The 18143-nt window shown below is 35.7% G+C and overlaps 1 protein-coding gene and 1 long non-coding RNA gene across 6 annotated transcripts in view; one reads left to right on the top strand and one right to left on the bottom strand.

Annotated features, from left to right (window-relative positions):
* The window catches only part of FAM151B (family with sequence similarity 151 member B), a 49714-nt gene extending 39060 nt beyond the window's left edge, over positions 1-10654 (bottom strand). For 3 of the 5 annotated variants that reach the window (XR_013556253.2, XM_060635458.2, XM_078448505.2), the window contains exons 1-3: positions 10460-10654; positions 8408-8533; positions 5744-5909 (exon numbers count right to left, since the gene is read on the bottom strand). Coding sequence is in view for 3 of the 5 variants with exons in the window: in XM_060635458.2 (XP_060491441.2) it covers positions 5744-5909; positions 8408-8533; positions 10460-10484 (317 nt within the window). In the remaining 2 variants the exon portion in view is untranslated. The remainder of the gene's footprint in view (positions 1-5743; positions 5910-8407; positions 8534-10459) is intronic. The other 2 variants (XR_013556257.1, XM_078448502.1) reach the window with 2 other exon arrangements.
* Positions 10655-10712: 58 nt separating this feature from the next.
* Positions 10713-18143, top strand: part of LOC132681224 (uncharacterized) — a 43130-nt gene continuing 35699 nt past the window's right edge. The window contains exon 1 of the long non-coding RNA XR_009610951.3: positions 10713-10856. This is a non-coding gene — a long non-coding RNA (uncharacterized LOC132681224). The remainder of the gene's footprint in view (positions 10857-18143) is intronic.

An 18143-nucleotide genomic window follows, 5' to 3' on the forward strand; every position in this document is an offset into this window, starting at 1 on the left:
TCCAGAAAGAATTCTGGTTTCTTAAGAAATCTGGTGTCTTTGGAGGTTGGGTTAAACACTAATTTCTAGTTTATATTCAGGAGGGAGAGTCTTAGGCTTTCTCAATTTAGTAAAATAATATAGGGCTGTTGAATAATGGTTTCCCATCAGATAATATACAATCTCAGCGTATTCTCCACCAACATATATTAAGTGTCTACTATGTGCAAAGCACTGTGCAGTTAACCATAAGGAGCTATGACACAGAACATAATGAAACAAGAATTTAATACATGTATTCTTTTTTTATATGTAAATATTTTAATTATTGTTAATATAGATTATTGTAATGCCACTTCCCCTTATCAGAAATTTAAATAAGAAAAACAAAACTTATATTTAAAAAAAACATAAAATCTTACTAAGGAAAATAAAAGTTTTTGTTGTTGTAGTTTTTTATTTTCTGGAATTTGACGAAACAATTATCAAATTCTTCTGGGGTCGCCTGGGTGGCTCAGTCAGTAGAGCATCTAACTCTTTGTTTCGGCTCCAGTAGCTATGCCAGGGTTGTGGGATAGAACCCCGTAGCAAGCACCACACGGAGCCTGCTTGAGATTCTCTCTCTCTCCCTCTGCCCCTCTCCCCCACCCACAATCTCTCTCTCTCTCTAAAATAGAATAAAATAAATATAAAATTCTTCTGGAAGAGTAAATATCAAGGAAAAGTCATAACATTTTTGGAAAAAAAAAGAAAAAAAAGACTGAGGATGAACTTGGCCCAACAGCAATATATAATGTATACCTGAAAGAATAACATACCATGTTCCTAGCCTGGAACATGTAACAAATTTGTAAATATTACAAAATGATACATTTCTCCCAATTAATCTACTAATTCCATGTAATAATTTATTTTAGCATATTCAAATTCAGTCTTTAATGATTCTAATTCTAGGTGGTATCTCTAAAGTACATCCATATAGTAAATTTGTTTTTTGTATGTTTTTAAAGTTAGTTAACATACAGTGTAATAAGGGTTTTAGGACTAGAATTTAGTGATTCATCACTTACATATAATATCCAGTGCTCATTCCAACAAGTGCCCTCCTTAATGCCCATCACCCATTTAGCCCACCCCCACCCAACACCCCTCCAGCAACCCTCAGTTTGTTCTCTGTATTTAAGAATCTCTTATGATTTGCCTCCCTCTCTGTTTTTATCTTATTTTTCCTTCCCTTCCTCTATGTTCATCTGTTTTGTTTCTTAAATTCCACAGATGAGTGAAATCATATGATATTTGCCTTTCTCTGACAGACTTACTACTGACTTAATTTAGCATAAAACACTCCAGCTCCATCCACATTATTGCACATGGCAAGATTTCATTCTTTTTCACTGCCGAGTAGTATTCCATTGTATATATGTACCACATCTTCTTTATCCATTCATCAGTCGATGCACATTTGGGCTCTTTCCATACTTTGGCTATTGTTGATAGTGCTGCTATAAACATTGGGATGCATGTGCCCCTTTGAATGAGCAGTTTTGTATCCTTTGGATGAATACCTACTAGTGCAATAGCTGGGTGATATGGTAGCTCTGTTTTCAATTTTTTGAGGAAACTCCATACTGTTTTCCAGAATGGCTGCACTAGTTTGCATTTGCACCAGCGGTGCAAAAGTGTTCCCCTTTCTCTGCATTCTTGCAATATCTGTTGCTTCCTGAGTTGTTAATTTTAGCCATTCTAACAGGTATGAGGTGGTATCTCATTGTAGTTTTGATTTGTATTTCCCTGATGATGAATGATGTTGAGCATCTTTTCATGTGTCTGTTAGCCATCTGGATGTCTTCTTTGGAAAATAGTCTGTTTATGTCTTTTGCCTATTTCTTCACCAAATTCTTTGTTTTTTGGATGTTGAATTTGGTAAGTTCTTTATAGGTTTTAGATACTAACCCTTTATCTGGTATGTCATTTGCAATGACTGTTTTCTTGATTGTTTGCTTCACTGTGCAGAAGCTTTTTATCTTGATGAGGTCTCAATACTTCATTTTTGCTTTTGTTTCCTTTGCCTCAGGGGACGTGTGTAGTAAGAAATTGCCGTGGCTGAGGTCAAAGAGGTGTTGACTGTTTTCTCCTCTAAGATTTTGATAGTTTACTGTCTTTACACTTAGGTCTTTCATCCATTTTGAGTTTATTTTTGTGTATGGTGTAAGAAAGTGGCCCAGGTTCATTCTTCTGCATGTCACTGTCCAGTTTTCCCAACACCATTTGCTGAAAAGACTCTCTTTTTTCCATTGGATATTCTTTCCTGCTTTGTCAAAGATGAGCTGGCCATACATTTGTGGGTCCATTCCTGGGTTCTCTATTCTGTTTCATTGATCTATGTGTCTGTTTTTGTGCCAGTACCATACTGTATTTATAATTACAGCTTTGTAATATGGCTTGAAGTCTGAAATTGTGATGCCCCTAGCTTGGTTTTCTTTTTCTTTTTCTTTTTTTTAAACATTTATTTATTTTTGAGAGACAGAGACAGAGTACAAGCAGGAGAGGGGCAAAAAAAGAGGGAGACACAGAATCTGAAGCAGGTTCCAGGTTCTGAGCTGTCAGCACAGAGCCCGATGCAGGGCTTGAACCCATGAACCACAAGATCATGACCTGAGCTGAAGTTGGATGAGTAATGAACCGAGCCACCCAGGAGCCCCTGGTTTTTTATTTCAACTTTACTTTGCCTATTTGGGGTCTTTTATGGTTCCATACAAATTTTAAAATTGTTTGTTCTAGCTCTGTGAAGAATGCTGGTGTTATTTTGATAGAGATTGCATTAAATACGTAGATTGCTTTGGGTAATATCAACATTTTAACAGTATTTGTTCTTCCAATCCATGAGCATGGAATATTTTTCCATTTTTTTTGTGTCTTCTTCAATTTCTTTCATAAGCTGCCTATAGTTTTCAACATACAGATCTTTTACCTCTTTGTTTAAGTTTATTCCTAGGTATTTTATGGTTTTCAATGCAATTGTAAATGAGATAGATTCCTTGATTTCTCTTTCTGCTGCTTTATTATTGGTGTATAGAAATGCATCTGATTTCTGAATGCTGATTTTATATCCTGTGACTTTTCTGAATTCATGTATCAGTTCCAGAAGTTTTTTTGGTAGAGTCTTTTGCGTTTTCCCAAAAGTAGAGTAGAATATCATGTAAGAGTATCCTGTCATCTGCAAAGAGTGGAAGTTTGACTTCTTCCTTGCCAATTTAGATGCCTTTTATTTCTTTTTGTTGTCTGATTACTGAGGCTAGGACTTCCAACACTATGTTGAATAACAGTAGTGTCGTGTTCCTGTTAGGGGAAAAGTTCTCAGTTTTTCCCCATTGAGGATGATATTAGCTATGGGTCTTTCATATAGAGACTTTATGATCTTGAGGTATGCTCCTTCATCCCTACTTTCTTGAGGGTTATCAAGAAATGCTGTATTTTGGCAAATGCTTTTGCTGCATCTATTAAGAGGATCATCTGGTTCTTATCTTTTCTTTTATTAATTTGATGTATCACATTGATAGATTTGCGGATATTGAACCAGCCCTGCAGCCCAGGAATAAATCCCACTTGATCATGGCGAATAATTCTTTCAATGTATTGTTGGATTCTGTTTTCTAGTATCCTGTTGAGAATTTTTGCATCCATGTTCATCAGGGAAATTGGTCTTTAGTTCTCCTTTTTAGTGGGGTCTTTGCTTTTGAAATCAAGGTAACGCTGGCAATACCATGTAATTCTAATTAGAAATAACAGTGGCTAACATTCTCAATTCTAACATGTATTAAGTGTCTCATAAAAAACTGACAAAGGCTACTTGAGAACAAAATGAGGGCTGATGGGGGGTGGGAGGGAGGGGAGGGTGGGTGATGGGTATTGAAGAGGGCATCTTTTGGGATGAGCACTGGGTGTTGTATGGAAACCAATTTGACAATAAATTTCATATATTTAAAAAACAAAACCTGACAAAGGCTGGCCAAGATGATCACTTGAAGAGGGAAGTTCTGATCAGTATACCACCTAAAATTTCCCTTTTGTGGTACTTACTTAAATTCCTAGGAAGAATATGAACTTTGTTTTTATAGGATAGGTTTTTTTCCTAAAAAGTTATTTGTAAGTCAAACTTCTGAGTATCATACCTATTTACCTATTAACTTTGTTTAGAAATTGGGGATGAGAAAATAAAAATCATCAATCACAAAAAACACAATAAACCATTTAAAATTACATTCTATAGGAAACTTACACATAAAATTTTAACATTTAATTATTATTTGTATACCAAACAGAATAACTTAAAAGCATATAATAAGAACTAGTAAAATTTAACTAATAGGTTATTCAGCTACTTTTACAGAGGTAGTACAGAGTTTGGGTTCACAGTGTGAACTCTTCAGCCAGGCTGGTAGCTTTCCTACTATGTGACAACAAGCAGGCTACTTACTCTTCTCTGCCTTTGTTCCCTCATCAAGAAAATGAGGATGATAGCAATAAGCTACCTCCTAGGATTGTTATAAGGACTAAATAAATGAACACATTTAGTGCTCTTAGAACAATGTCTGACACACTATAAATGTCCATAAATTCATTCCCCTTCAAATATGTTATGACCAAAAAATTTGAAAAATCTTTTTTTTAGTGCCTCAGCCCTTTTGGATAGCTGCTAGGAATGAATCGGTTGATCTGACTGGTGAAGAGCCAAGGAATATATTAGAGAGAACAATTCAGTAGGCAATAGTAAACATACACATGAAACGGCAAAGAGTGCTAAAACTCTGAATCACCAAACATTAAAGATCAAACGCTTTATTTCATGGTACAGAGAACACTATACCTTGGATCTCATCCTAGCTCAGCTGTCAAGTTTAGCTATTGTCCCTGGGTCAATCATTTAACTTCTCTGGGACTAAGTTTCTTTGTCAATAAAATAGAGTTTGGGCCATTCACCACTCTAAAAACTTTAAGATCTTAACATAGCTCTTTCATTCACCAACAGTATAATGAAGTTTACTGGTACATTTAGCCCTACAACAAATGATTAGAGTCATATTGATAATTCTATTAGTAAGATTTCCAAATCATTATTAATTTCCTAAGAAAATGCCATTTAAAAATATTGTTCAGAGATAAGGTATATTTACCACAAACCCTAGATTTTCATTAGCAGTCGCCTTCATGGGGCTTATGGTGAGCTTTTGTGGTATCACAATATATTCCTGGCTTTACTTATAATTTTTATATAGCCAAAATGGCACAAAAGTAAAATTTCCCATGATAGCCACCGGAAAGGAAATGACACTTAATCTTGCCCTTCATTATCAATACTTTCAAATATTATTTTTAAAGAACTCTTGGATTATTAAAGACTTCTAGATAATTCCCCATATACAAATATAAATCAAGTAGGATATGCATTAACTTCTCAAACTACTGCCAACTCTGTCTCAGACCACTTTTTAATGAAAGTAGCATTTTAAATTTACCATTCTATTATCACAATGGTAATTTATGATAAATCCCTTTGTAAAAATTAATTTTATCTTCAAAGAGTTTCCAAGAAACAATCTTATTAAACAACTCAATGGGTCTTAGGTCCATTCTTGAAACATATTAGTTTACAATTCTATTTTCAATTTAAAATTAGTCAAGCACAGATATGTGATGCTATTAATCCTTTTTTTCCATTGTTATTTTATAACAACTAAAAAACTGAAAATGTTTATACAAATACCTCTTAAAATCCAGTTTGATGCCTTTATTGCTTTTTATAACTTCAGTCAGCCATTCCTGTAAAGTATTATCACTATTTGTTTCAGGAGGATGGGCCATGATTGGTTGGCTATATTCTGATCCATCACTTGGAAGAAGGACATCAGCCTCTATCATGTGAGCAGGACCTGTCCAAATAAAAGAACTTAAGTTAATGCTGATAAAATAAGGACTGCAGAAGATGTCATATTCAGGAGCCTGTTGAGGAGAATAAAAACTAACATTTACTGGGTAACTACTAAGTGCCAGGTACTAAGTGCTAGGCCTTTACATGTTTGTTTCACAGATGAGCAAACAGGTGGTAAAGAATTAAATGCCTTTCCCTATGTCATAGAGCTCTTACACTGTTGTTACAGTATTTAATTTCTTCCCAGGACATAGCAAAATGAGCAAAGAAAACAAGGATTAATAAGTGTTTGTTGACGTTTCTGAGAATAAAAATAATATTTTTATCTTCTCATTCCTCAAATTAGAAACTACAGATATTTATTATAGTCACACTTTTCCTAAAGATGTTACAAAGGCTTTTTTCAAGGCTTAAAAAAAACACATTTTTTTTCTCAAAAAGACTTAAATCGTTTTCCATTTTTTTCCAACGTATCTTTTAAAATGAATGTGTTTAAAATATACATGCTGAAATGTTACAACATTAGTCTGTGATCATTAGTCTGTGATCATTAGTCTGTGATCTGGATGTTTTGACAGTGTAATACCAGGTGGTACTTTTACATTTCTCCTCCTGTACTTTGTTTTTTTTTTTTAAGTCATGATATTGTTAAAAACCCAGTTTTACAAGTTAATCAAACTGAAACAGCTCTATTAATAATAGTTATACTACATTTAAATATTCTGGAAGAAATGAGAAAACCAGTTAAATACAGCATGCATGTCTGCAGGAGGCTGTCTGTCTCCTCTCCTTTGGACTAACAAGAATTTACGAAACTAGCCATGGCTTAAAAAAGGGATTTGTGAAGAGCATTCCCAAACTATAAAACTTAGCTCTCTGGTTTTACCAAACCGAATGTAAAAAGGACATTATCTGAACACTAAGTAGCCTATGAAAAATTCCCAGGTCAACATCAGACTGCCAGCAATTGGAAATGACTTTCCATCAGCATTTTTAAAACACACTTAAAAGTAAAGTATCCATATTTAATTAGATTATTTCTAGTAAAAGATTTCCACACAGACTATTATGAATTGAAAATTTTAAAGATTTTTCTAAATTTTTAGTTATTACATAGAATTAAAATTTATTTTGTTTTGACTTTGTATCCTGAGACTTTCTAAATTTACTCATGACTTACAATCATTTATCTGAAGAAACTTTGATTTTCTACATATACAACCAATTGTCTGTAAACAGAAGTTTCACCTTTTTTTTCCATTTAAAAAAATTGATATATAATTCACATACCATAAAATTCACCCTTTAAAGCATACCATTCAGTGATTTTTAGAATATTCAGAATGGTGTACAACCACTACCACTATCTAATTCCAGAAAAATTTCATTATCCCATAAAGAAACCCTGTATCCATTAGCATTCACTCCCTATTTTCTGCTCTGGCCAGTTCCTGGAAACCACTAATCAGCTTTTTTCCTGAAGCATTGCTTTTGCTAAAATTCACTTATTAAAGAATCACTGTGTGTTATTATGTGTTAGGTATTGTTTTAGGTATCAAGGATTCAATATTAAACCAAAGCTCCTCCCTTTGAGGAGCAAAGAATAACAATTTAAAACAGTATCTTTATAATAAAATAAATATATATTCAGACACATTATCCAGATACACAATTGAGTAGGATGCAAAAGATGCATAGATTTTTATAGCAAAACTTGGGACTGAGGAATTTTCCTTGTTGTACTGGGTCACTTCAAGTTATGCCCCAGACCTCTCTCGTTATATGCTTTCAGTCTCTTGTGCTGCTGCAGCCAAGAGGAGTACTTCTTAGGAAAAGGCTGAAAAAACTGCTATCATGTTCATCTATAAAGAAGGAAGATATAGATATAGATGGATATGAAGATGTAGGTGTAGGTGTAGGTCTAGGTCTAGGTATTAGATATAGACTAGATAGACAATATATAGATATAGACTAGTGATAGATACAGATATCTATAGGTATAGATATAGATATATAGATACAGATGATTATAGATTGAGTTAGTAAACCAAAGTCTTAGTTTCTAGCCTAAGCATAAATACTGACCAAGGAAATTAATTATAAATTAGTATACAAAGGCTTCATCCATCCATTCAACAAATATTTATTGACCCTTTCCTTAATACACTATGAAAGACACAAAAATATGTAAGACATACAACAGTGACCTCAAAAATTTTACTCCAATCACTACAGTATATAGGGAAATGTAAATACATTGAAAGTTTCAAACAGACACAGAAAAGGCAAGTCCACTTCTGGAAAATAAGAAAATCCTTCCATTATGGAAATTTGTTCATTTTGTAAACAAAATGAGATATCTTATAAAAATGTTTATGTCGGCCTAGAATTTACACTTTGATCTTCTAAGTCTTTGAAACCTGAAAATATGCCCAGATACCAAAAAAAGAGTGGAATTAATCTATTATGCAATGTGAATACAAGAAACTAATGACTTACTTTTCAGTGCCTCATTCACCTGTGCCTTGTGGTTAGCAGCATGATACCAGATGATCTCAGCGCCATCTTCTGTTGTGATGTGGTTATTTCTCAGAAAATATTCTAGTATATTTTCACTCCAAGATCCTAAAATGACATTTATATTAAAAAAAAAAGGATTGTTTTTTATGAATTAAACATTTCTTTTAGGATCTTGAGTGTTGGGTTTTTTTATTAATAATTTATTATTTTTTTTAATTTACAGCCAAGTTAGCATACGGCACAACAATGATTTCAGGAGTAGATTCCTTAATGCCCCTTACCCATTTAGCCCATTCCCCCTCTCACAAACCCTCCAGCAAACCTGTTTGTTCTCTATATTTAAGAGTCTTTTACGTTTTGTCTACCTCCCTGTTTTTATATTATTTTTGCTTCCCTTCCCTTATGTTCATCTGTTCTGTATCTTAAAGTCCTCATATGAATGAAGTCATATGATATTTGTGTTTCTCCAACTGACTAATTTCACTTAGCATAATACCCTTTAGTTCCATCCATGTAGTTGCAAATGGCAAGATCTCATTCTTTTTGCTTGCTGAGTAATACTCCAGTGTGTGTGTGTGTGTGTGTATACCACATCTTCTTTATCCATTCATCCATCAATGGACATTTGGGTTCTGTCTCTCTCTCTCTCTCTCTCAAAATAATTATATTAACTTTAAAAAAAGCTGTATTAAAACCTTTTAAACTGTGTACAGCTTAATTGTTTTCTCCACCAGAGGCCCCATTCTATATTTATATTAACAATTTAGAATCTTGAGCTATACATTTAAGCATATGCACCTTGGGATTATGAATGTGGGCAAAATTTATATCAGTGACTAAATTCCTGAGCTATTATTTATAGATTTGTTTACCATGTACAAATATACATAATTCCCATATCCATCAACTACTTTTTGGATATCCAGATTTTCTATTAAGCATTAAAATATGTGAGTTAACCAAGACTGTAATACTTGAATCCAAATCTACTCCATACTGTGTAATATCCCAATATAACAGTGAGAAAAAGTTACCCACATAATTCTTATATATTAATTTAAACATTTTAGTGCCTATCAATTGCCTGCAAATTCCTTCTGCATGAGCTTATATCTTCTGTTAATTATTTGTTTCTTAACTCTGCCTAACAATAGTTAAAAACCTGAAAATAACCAGCAGAAACTTCCAATAAGACATTGAGAAAAAGTAAATTTTGATTAGAGAATGGAGGAACATATAAAGAGAAGTTCTAACGAACATGCATGGAACTTAGCAACCACTCTGTATATCGGGCTATAGAATAAAGGTGAGAGTTAGCTATGGCATCCACTATGGCCCCAAACATGTGGTTCTATTTAGTATATGCAACAGTCACACACTCTTTAGACTCAGAAGAAAATATGCAGCAATTTTAAAAATATTTGAATTAGGGGTGCCTGGGTGGCTCCGTTAAGCGTCCGACTCTTGATTTCAGCTCACCACAAATTGATTGTGGTGATGGTTACACAACTCTGATATATTAAAAACCACTGAATTGTATGCTTTAAATAAATGAGTTGTATTTTTTGTAAATTATATCTCAATAAAGACTTTTAAAAAAGAAAAATTAAAAAAAAAAGAAAAATACATTTACCCAGAAATTCCACTTTCATAAACTTATGCCATAGATAAATATGCCTATATGTGGTAAGTGACACATTTGGTACAAGGATATTTGATATAACATTGTTTGTAATAGCAAAAGTGAAAATAATCTTTTTAGAAAATAACCTTTTTAGAAAGGGTGCAATATTCTTGCTACTCTTGGCCATCCCATCGGCTTTTCTTTCAAGGCCCACAGGAGGAACCAAAGTTCTAGCCCACTCCGTTGTGGGCGCACTGAGGAAGTGGACCTCCATCAGGAAAAGACAGTGGTGCTATCAGAGGAGTCTCTCAAAACGCTCCAACCATAGGCGCCACGTCCAAGTGCAGGACTGCGAGCCAATCGAGGGAAGCCCTTCAGGGACCCACGAAGGCCGGATCCGCGCTTACCAGGGCCCCCAGCGGTCGCTGTCATGGCAACGACCGGCCGCAGTCCGCGGAGGCGCTGAGCCGTGGGCAACCGCCGCTGACCGTCACAGGTGGCGTGGAAACGCGACTCAACAAACAACACACTGTAAACAAAAGAGTCGCCACCTACGGCCCACAGAGCGCCGGAGCCGAGGTTCCCCAGTCGGAGGCGGAAGGAGAACGGGAAGCGGTGCGCACGCGCAGAGACTGAGGCTCTAGTTGCGCGAGCGCGCAGTCTCCGCTCTGGTGTCCGCGGTCCAAGTGTCGCGCGAATTGCTCTTTTGAAAGGTAGTGGGAAAACGGGTTGTTCTTCTGAAGAACTTTACGTCAGGAAGGCAGAGGATGAAACGCCGAGATTGAAAGAAGTCACTTGCATGGGGTACGATTTTTTAAAGTTGGATATATATATATTTTTTATTTTAGTGCCATCCTAAAATGACATGGAATCATTTCTCCATAAAAATGAGCGTTGCTTCACAAGGATTTTAGAAGTGAGAACTTGCAAGTTTTGTCTCCCTCTTCTTCTGTACTAGTGTTCACTCAGGAAACACTAACAACTGTATTCTCTTACCCACTACCTTCTTTGCCCTCAACTCCCTACTTTGCGCCAGCGACGCTGAAGCTAGAAAAAGACCTCAGGCAGAGTCAGACTGATCTGAGTTAGCAGCATAGCACTGCCATTTTCGGGTCCTGTGACCCTAATACAACTCAGTTGTCAAATTAAGATAACAACACATCACCTACGCATAACACGAATGGCAGCACTGCAGATTTTTATATCTTTTTAGTCTTTTCACACTTGGGTTGTAATTATTTCAATTTGTCTTCAGTCAGGCTTTCAGTATTCTCTGGATGTTCTCTAGCTGAATCAAAAAGATTTCGAGAGTTTCAGAAAACAGTAAATTTCAATGATTTCAGTAGTCTTTTAAAAAAAAAAAGATCTTTGAGAAATATAATTGGTTGACTCGTATTTGATTTGCATTTCCCTAATGATAAAAAAAAGTTATACATTTAAAGTGTTCAAGTCAGCGTATTCATAGAATTTTGCAACTACACCACAATCAACATTTTGATCACCCCAAAGCAGCTGCTTTCCATTTCCTCCCCAACCCTTTGCAACCATAAATCTTATTTTTGTTTCTGTGGATTTGCCTATGCTGGCCACTTCATATAAATGGAATCCTACAAGGTAATGGTCTTTGTGACTGGCTTCTTTCATTTAGCATATGTTTGCAAGCTTCGTCCACATTGGAGCACGCATCAGTATTTTATTCTTCATGACCTAGAAAAATTGCACTGTTTCTATATTTCACACTTGACCATTCATCAGTTAATGGACATTTGTGTTGTTTCTGCTTTTTGGCTACTAATGACTAAGCTGCTGTAAGCATTCATGTATAGATTCTGTGTGGAAGTATGTGGAAGGTATTTCTCTTGGAGTAGAATTACTGGTTTATACGGTAACTCTATGTTTAACTTTTTGAGGAACTGCCAGTTTTTCAAAGCAGCTACTCCATTTTTCATTCCCTCCAGCAATGTATGAGGGTTCCAATTTATCTACATTCTCAACAGAGAATGCTGTCTGTTGCTATCTGTTGCTATCTGTTGATTTTTTTTTAATGACAGCCATCCAAGTGGAAAATGAAGTATTGTCTCATTTTAGTCTTGACTTGCATTTCCCTAGTGATTAATAATGTTGACCATATTTTCAAGTGCTTATTGACTATATATTTTTTTTGGAGAAAGTTTTATTCAAATCATTTGCTCATTTTTAATAGGGTTGTTTGTGGGGTTTTTTGTTGAATTATAAAAATTTCTTATAAAGTCTGACTACAAGCCCCTTAACATATATGATTTGCAAATATTTTCTCCCATTTTGTAGGTGCTTTTTTCACTTTCTTGATGGTATCAGTTGCAGTTCAAAAGTTTTTATCACCTCTTGGTCACGGTATTAGGTCAATATTTTCATATATTTTATAATTACTGACTCAATTAAAATTACTGTTCACTGTCCATTTTTTAGAGCTGCATACTGAAGTATTTAGCATGAAATGATGATGTCTGAGATTTGGTTGAACACACTCCCACAAAGAAATAAAGGGATAGATGAAGCAAAAGTGGAAAATCTTGAAAATTGTTGAATCTGAGTTATAGGATCAGTACATGGAGCATCATCATACTATTTTCTCTACTTTTGAATGGGAATTTTCGTACCAAATATGTATCTAATTGCTTTTTTTGGCACAAAGGAAAGGTTTCACGAGTTAAGGGTATATGATACATTGAGGAAAGGATAGCAGATACATAGAAACTTATGAGATTAGAAAGTAACAAATGGGCATTGATCTGAGAGTTTAGAGATGGTTTTGATGATATAAATAAATAGGAATAAATAGTGTATTGTTAGTTCTGAGTAACCCAGTCTGGGTAGAAGTGGTGACGTACATAGTAGAGGAGCGGAATAAGATGAGGCCATCAGGGGAGCATGACCTTTGATTCAGTATACATAACTCACTCTTGGGTAAGAGTGTAGCTGGCCTTAGAATTTGGTTATTTCCCACTCAGCACTTGTGTGTGTATGTGTATATATATATACACATACACATAAATATACATATATATACATAAATATACATATATATACATAAATATACAAATGATTGGCATAATTTGCAAGTCAAATTGACACAGACAACTGCAGATTGTCACAGAGGAGTGTTAAAGATTCTCATGATCACCCTGGCAGTGGTCTCCAAAAGCTCTTCTGCCTGTGAGAAGGACTTCTTTTATAAGACAGACACTTCGGGGCGCCTGGGTGGCTCAGTCGGTTGGGCATCCGACTTTGGCTTAGGTCATGATCTTGCTGTCCGTGGGTTCGAGCCCCGCGTCGGGCTCTGTGCTGACAGCTCAGAGCCTGGAGCCTGTTTCGGATTCTGTGTCTCCCTCTCTCGGACCCTCCTCCGTTCATACTCTCTCTCTGTCTCAAAAATAAATAAATGTTAAAAAAAAATTTATAAGACAGATACTTCAATAACTTACAAATTTTTACTTTTTTACCCAAGCTCATCCTCCTGGCAACATTAATAATTTTGAGTCTGAAGGCTGCCAAAGTGTTGTTGTTTTTAAAGAAAATAGCTTTTGGGGCGCCTGGGTGGCTCCGTCGGTTAAGTGTCCGACTTCAGCTCAGGTCATGATCTCACGGTTCGTGAGTTCAGGCCCCGCGTCGGGCTCTGTGCTGACAGCTCAGAGCCTGGAGCCTGCTTCGGATTCTGTGTTTCCCTCTCTCTCTGCCCCTTCCCTGCTCATGCTGTGTCTCTCTGTCTCAAAAATAAATAAACATTTAAAAATAAATAAATAAATAAATAAATAAAATAGCTTTTGATGGGGTATATGAATATCCTGAGGAGATTTGTTTTAAAGTGTGAGATGAGGCAGGAATTGTGGCTTAGAGTAGTATCTTATTTTCGGTAAGACTTTAATTTTAGTTTGTTTTCCAAATTTCTCTTAGAAGTCAGGGTTGTTGTTGTTGTTGTTGTTGTTTAATAAATATGGTATCTCCTTAAATTCTATGCAGAATTTTATGTTTATGTGTGTTTTTCCCTTGGGGAGGGAGTTTAGTTTCTTCATGACCTAAAACAATTAGAAAAATACTATATACTTACAGTATAGAGATTCTGAATAAGAATCTACCAAATTTTACTATTATGGAGAAGGTTAAGGTCAATGTGGTACAGAACTTTCAAGACAGAATAATCTGTTTTAATTTTTACACAGTTGCCACCATTTAATAATAGAAAAACAGTGAGCATATTAATCGGGGATAATAAAACTGAAACTTTTAGAAAAGCGGATTCATAATGATAGGATATATCCAGATTTATTTTAACTGTGACTCTTAGTCTTTAAGTCAACTATTGTGAGACTAAACTTTGAGTACTCTACTTTGTTTCTAGAATTTATCCTGAATATCAGGCTCTTAGTTTGACTTGTCCACAAAGTCCTCCTTTTACTTTATAGTTACGGTTGTTTTCAGCTTAAATTGCAAAGGATGGGAACTAAGCTTTTAAAACCACTTACAGTTCAGAACCTTACCTTTTATTCCCAGTGATTTGGGAATACAAAAGCTTCGGTGTCTCTCTTTCTCTATGACTCGCTGCTATAGCCCCAGTGAGAGCTTCTGGAACCACACTTATTTTGACAGAATGTGTTGTTTCTCTTTGTCCCCATATTTTGATATTTTGAGAAAGAGACAGTGCTCACGCAAGCATGAGTGGGAGATGCTCAGAGAGAGAGGATCCCAAGCAGGCTCTACATTGTCAGCACAGATCCTAGTGTGGGGCTTCTACTCACGAACCATGAGATCATGACCTGAGTCGAAATCAAGAGTCAGATGCTTAACCGACTGAGCCATCCAAGTGTCCCACTTTTGAATTTTTTATTTTACACAATTTCATTTTAATTTATATATTGACTTTTAAAAAGTAAATCTCCATGCGTATATTGTTTAGTGATTACTCTAGAGATTATTGCATCCCAAACTTTTTGCAATCTACTTTGAATTTTTGTCACGTCAAGTAAAATATAGAAACCTTACAACCATATAGGTCCCTTTACTATCCTCCCATTAGGATGTAGTTCTCTTATGTATTAGATCTATATATGGTGAACATCCTGTCAGTGTTATATATTTTTTATTTCAGCAGTTATACATATTTTAGCAAACTTAAAAGGTGAAGAAATAGTCCTTTCTATTTATTAAATATTACCATTTTTGTTGTTTTTCCTTCTTTCATGGCATTCCAAGGTTCCCTTTTCTATCATTTCCCTTCCCTATAAATTTTCATTACCATTTCTTTTACAGAAGTTCTGGTAGTGAATTATCTTACATTTTTGTTTTTCTGAAAATGTCTTTATTTCACTTTGATTCCTGAAGGATATATTTACTAGTTAAAGGATTCTGGGTTCATAATTGTTTTTGCTTTGTTTTTTTAAAGCACTCTACAAGTGATGTTCCACTTTCTCTGGTTTCTGGTAAGAAATACAACATAATTCAAATCTTTGTTCTCCAAAAAATGTGCAGTGTCCTTTTCCTCTGGCTCTTTCCAAGATCTTTATGTTTACTTCATCAGTTTGGTTATGATGTGCCTGGGTATGGTTTTTAACTTTTTAGCATTTTCTATGCCAGTAGAACTGCTGTAAATATAATTTTAGGTAAACGTATATAAATTTATGTCTTTCACCACATTTTGGAAATTTTCAGTCATCCTTTTTTTTTTTAAATGTTTATTTATTTTTGAGAGGTGGGGAGGGGCAGAGAGAGAGAGCGAGAGAGAATCCCAAGCAGGCTCCACACTTTCAGCACAGAGCCTGATGCTGGACTCAAACTCATGAACCATGAGATCATGACCTGAGCTGAAACCAAGAGTCAGACGCTTAACTGACTGAGCCACCCAGGCACCCCAGCCATTATTTCTTCAAATGTTTTTTTCTTCCAGTCTTTTCTCCTCTTCTTTTGCAACTCCTATAACATGAATATTAGGCCTTTTGATATTTTCTCATAAGTCTCAAAGCCTTTTTTTCCCTTTGTCATTTAGGCTGGATAATTTCTACTGATGTATCTTTAAATTTGCTGATGCTTCCCTTGGTTGTCTCTATTCTATTAAAACCCTCTAGTAAATTTTTTGTTATTTGTATTTTTCACTTATAAAATTTCAATTTGGTTCTTTTTATAGCTTCTCTTTCTTTGGTGAAGACTTCTACCTTTCCATTCATTTCAATAGTGTTTGCCCTTGCTTTGTGGAACATGATTAAAATAACATGTTGTCTTTTTCTGATAATTCCAAAATTTGACTAACCCCAGAATTGGCTATTGTTCATTGTCTTTTCCCTTTAGAGTTGTTTAGATCTCCCTAATGTTTTACATGTTATTTGGATTATTTCCTACATATATTGAATATTATGAAACTCTCAGCCCTGTTCAAGTCTTCAGAAGAATGTTTTTGTTTTTGTTTGGTTTGTTTTAGCTTGTAGCCCATCCTGTTAGTTCAGGCCACATATTCTGGACAGCTGTATGTGGGTTGTGGTTCCAATGATAATTTAGTTTTCAATACCATTATAGTGCGGTTCTAATCTGCCCTGATCGTGCTCCACCCAGTGGCCAGTCTGAAACCTGCATCCAGGCATACCTCATTATATTGTCATTATATTGCACTTCATAGATAATGTCTGTGTCAAACAAGTCTATCAGTGCCATTTTTCCAACAGCATTTTCTCACTATAGTTTACTGAATATTTTTTTTTAATTTTTAAATTTTTTTATTATTTATTTTTGAGACAGAGAGGACAGAGCGTGAATGGGGGAGGGTCAGAGAGACAGGAAGACACAGAATCCGAAGCAGGCTCCAGGCTCTGAGCTGTCAGTACAGAGCCCGATGCAGGGCTCGAACTCACGGACCATGAGATCATGACCTGAGCCGAAGTCGGATGCTTAACCGACTAAGCCACCTAGGCGCCCCGGTTTACTGAATATTTTAAGCCCACTGTTGAGACCTACTGCTCAAAAAAAAGATTTCTTTCAAGATATGACAGCTCATTGACAATTCCCCTGGCCACCCAAGAGCTCTAATGGAGATGTACAATGAGATTAATGTTACTTTCATGCCTGCTAGTACTATATCCATTCTGCAGCCCATTGATTAAGGAGTCATTTCTATTTTCAGGCCTTATTTAAGAAATACATTTTGTGGGGCACCTGGGTGGCTGAGTCAGTTGAGCATGTGACTCTTGATTTTGGCTCAGGTCATGATCCCAAGGTCGTGGGATTGACCCCTGCATTGGACTCTGTGCTGAACGTGGAGCCTGCTTAAGATTCTGTCTCTCCCTCTGCCCCTCATCCCTGCTCCCCACCCCCCCCCACACACACACTCTTTCTCAAAGAAAAAGAAAAAGAAAAAAATATTTTGTAAGGCTAGAGCTGTGTATTGATTCCTGTGATGGATCTGGGCAGTCATCTGAAAACCTTCTCGAAAGGATTCACCAGTGTAGATGCTGTTATGAACATTTGTGACTCATGGGAAGAGGTCAAAGTATCAACACTACCCAGTTTGGGAGAAGTTAATTCCAGCCCTCATGGATGATTTTGAGGGGTTCAGGGCTTCAGTGCAGGACATAACTACAGATGTGATGCAGATAGCAAGATAACTAGAATTAGAAGTAGAGCTGGAGATGTAACTGAATTGCTACCATCTCATGATAAAACTTGAACAGATGAGCACTTGCTTCTTATTGATGAGCAAAGAAAGTGGTTCCTTGAGATGATATCTACTCCCGTTGAAGATGCTGTGAAGATTACTGAAATGACACCAAAGATTTAGAATATTACATAAACTTAGTTGATAAAGACCCTCTACCAGCAAAAAGATTATGGTGTGCTGAAAGCTCAAATGATGGTTAACATTTTTTAGCAATAAAGAATTTTAAAATTAAGGCATGTAAGTTGTTTTTTAGACATAATGCTATCACAGCTTAGTAGAAAACAGTATAGTATGAACATAACTTTTATGTGCGCTGGGAAGTCAAAAAATTCAAATTTGACTTGCTTTATTGTGATATTTGCTTTATGCCACATTATCTCTGAGTTAATGCCTATAGTGATATGCAGTGTAGT

The sequence above is a fragment of the Panthera onca genome, chromosome A1 (assembly GCF_046562875.1).
Source record: "Panthera onca isolate mPanOnc1 chromosome A1, mPanOnc1 haplotype 2, whole genome shotgun sequence".
NCBI classification, from domain to species: domain Eukaryota; kingdom Metazoa; phylum Chordata; class Mammalia; order Carnivora; family Felidae; genus Panthera; species Panthera onca.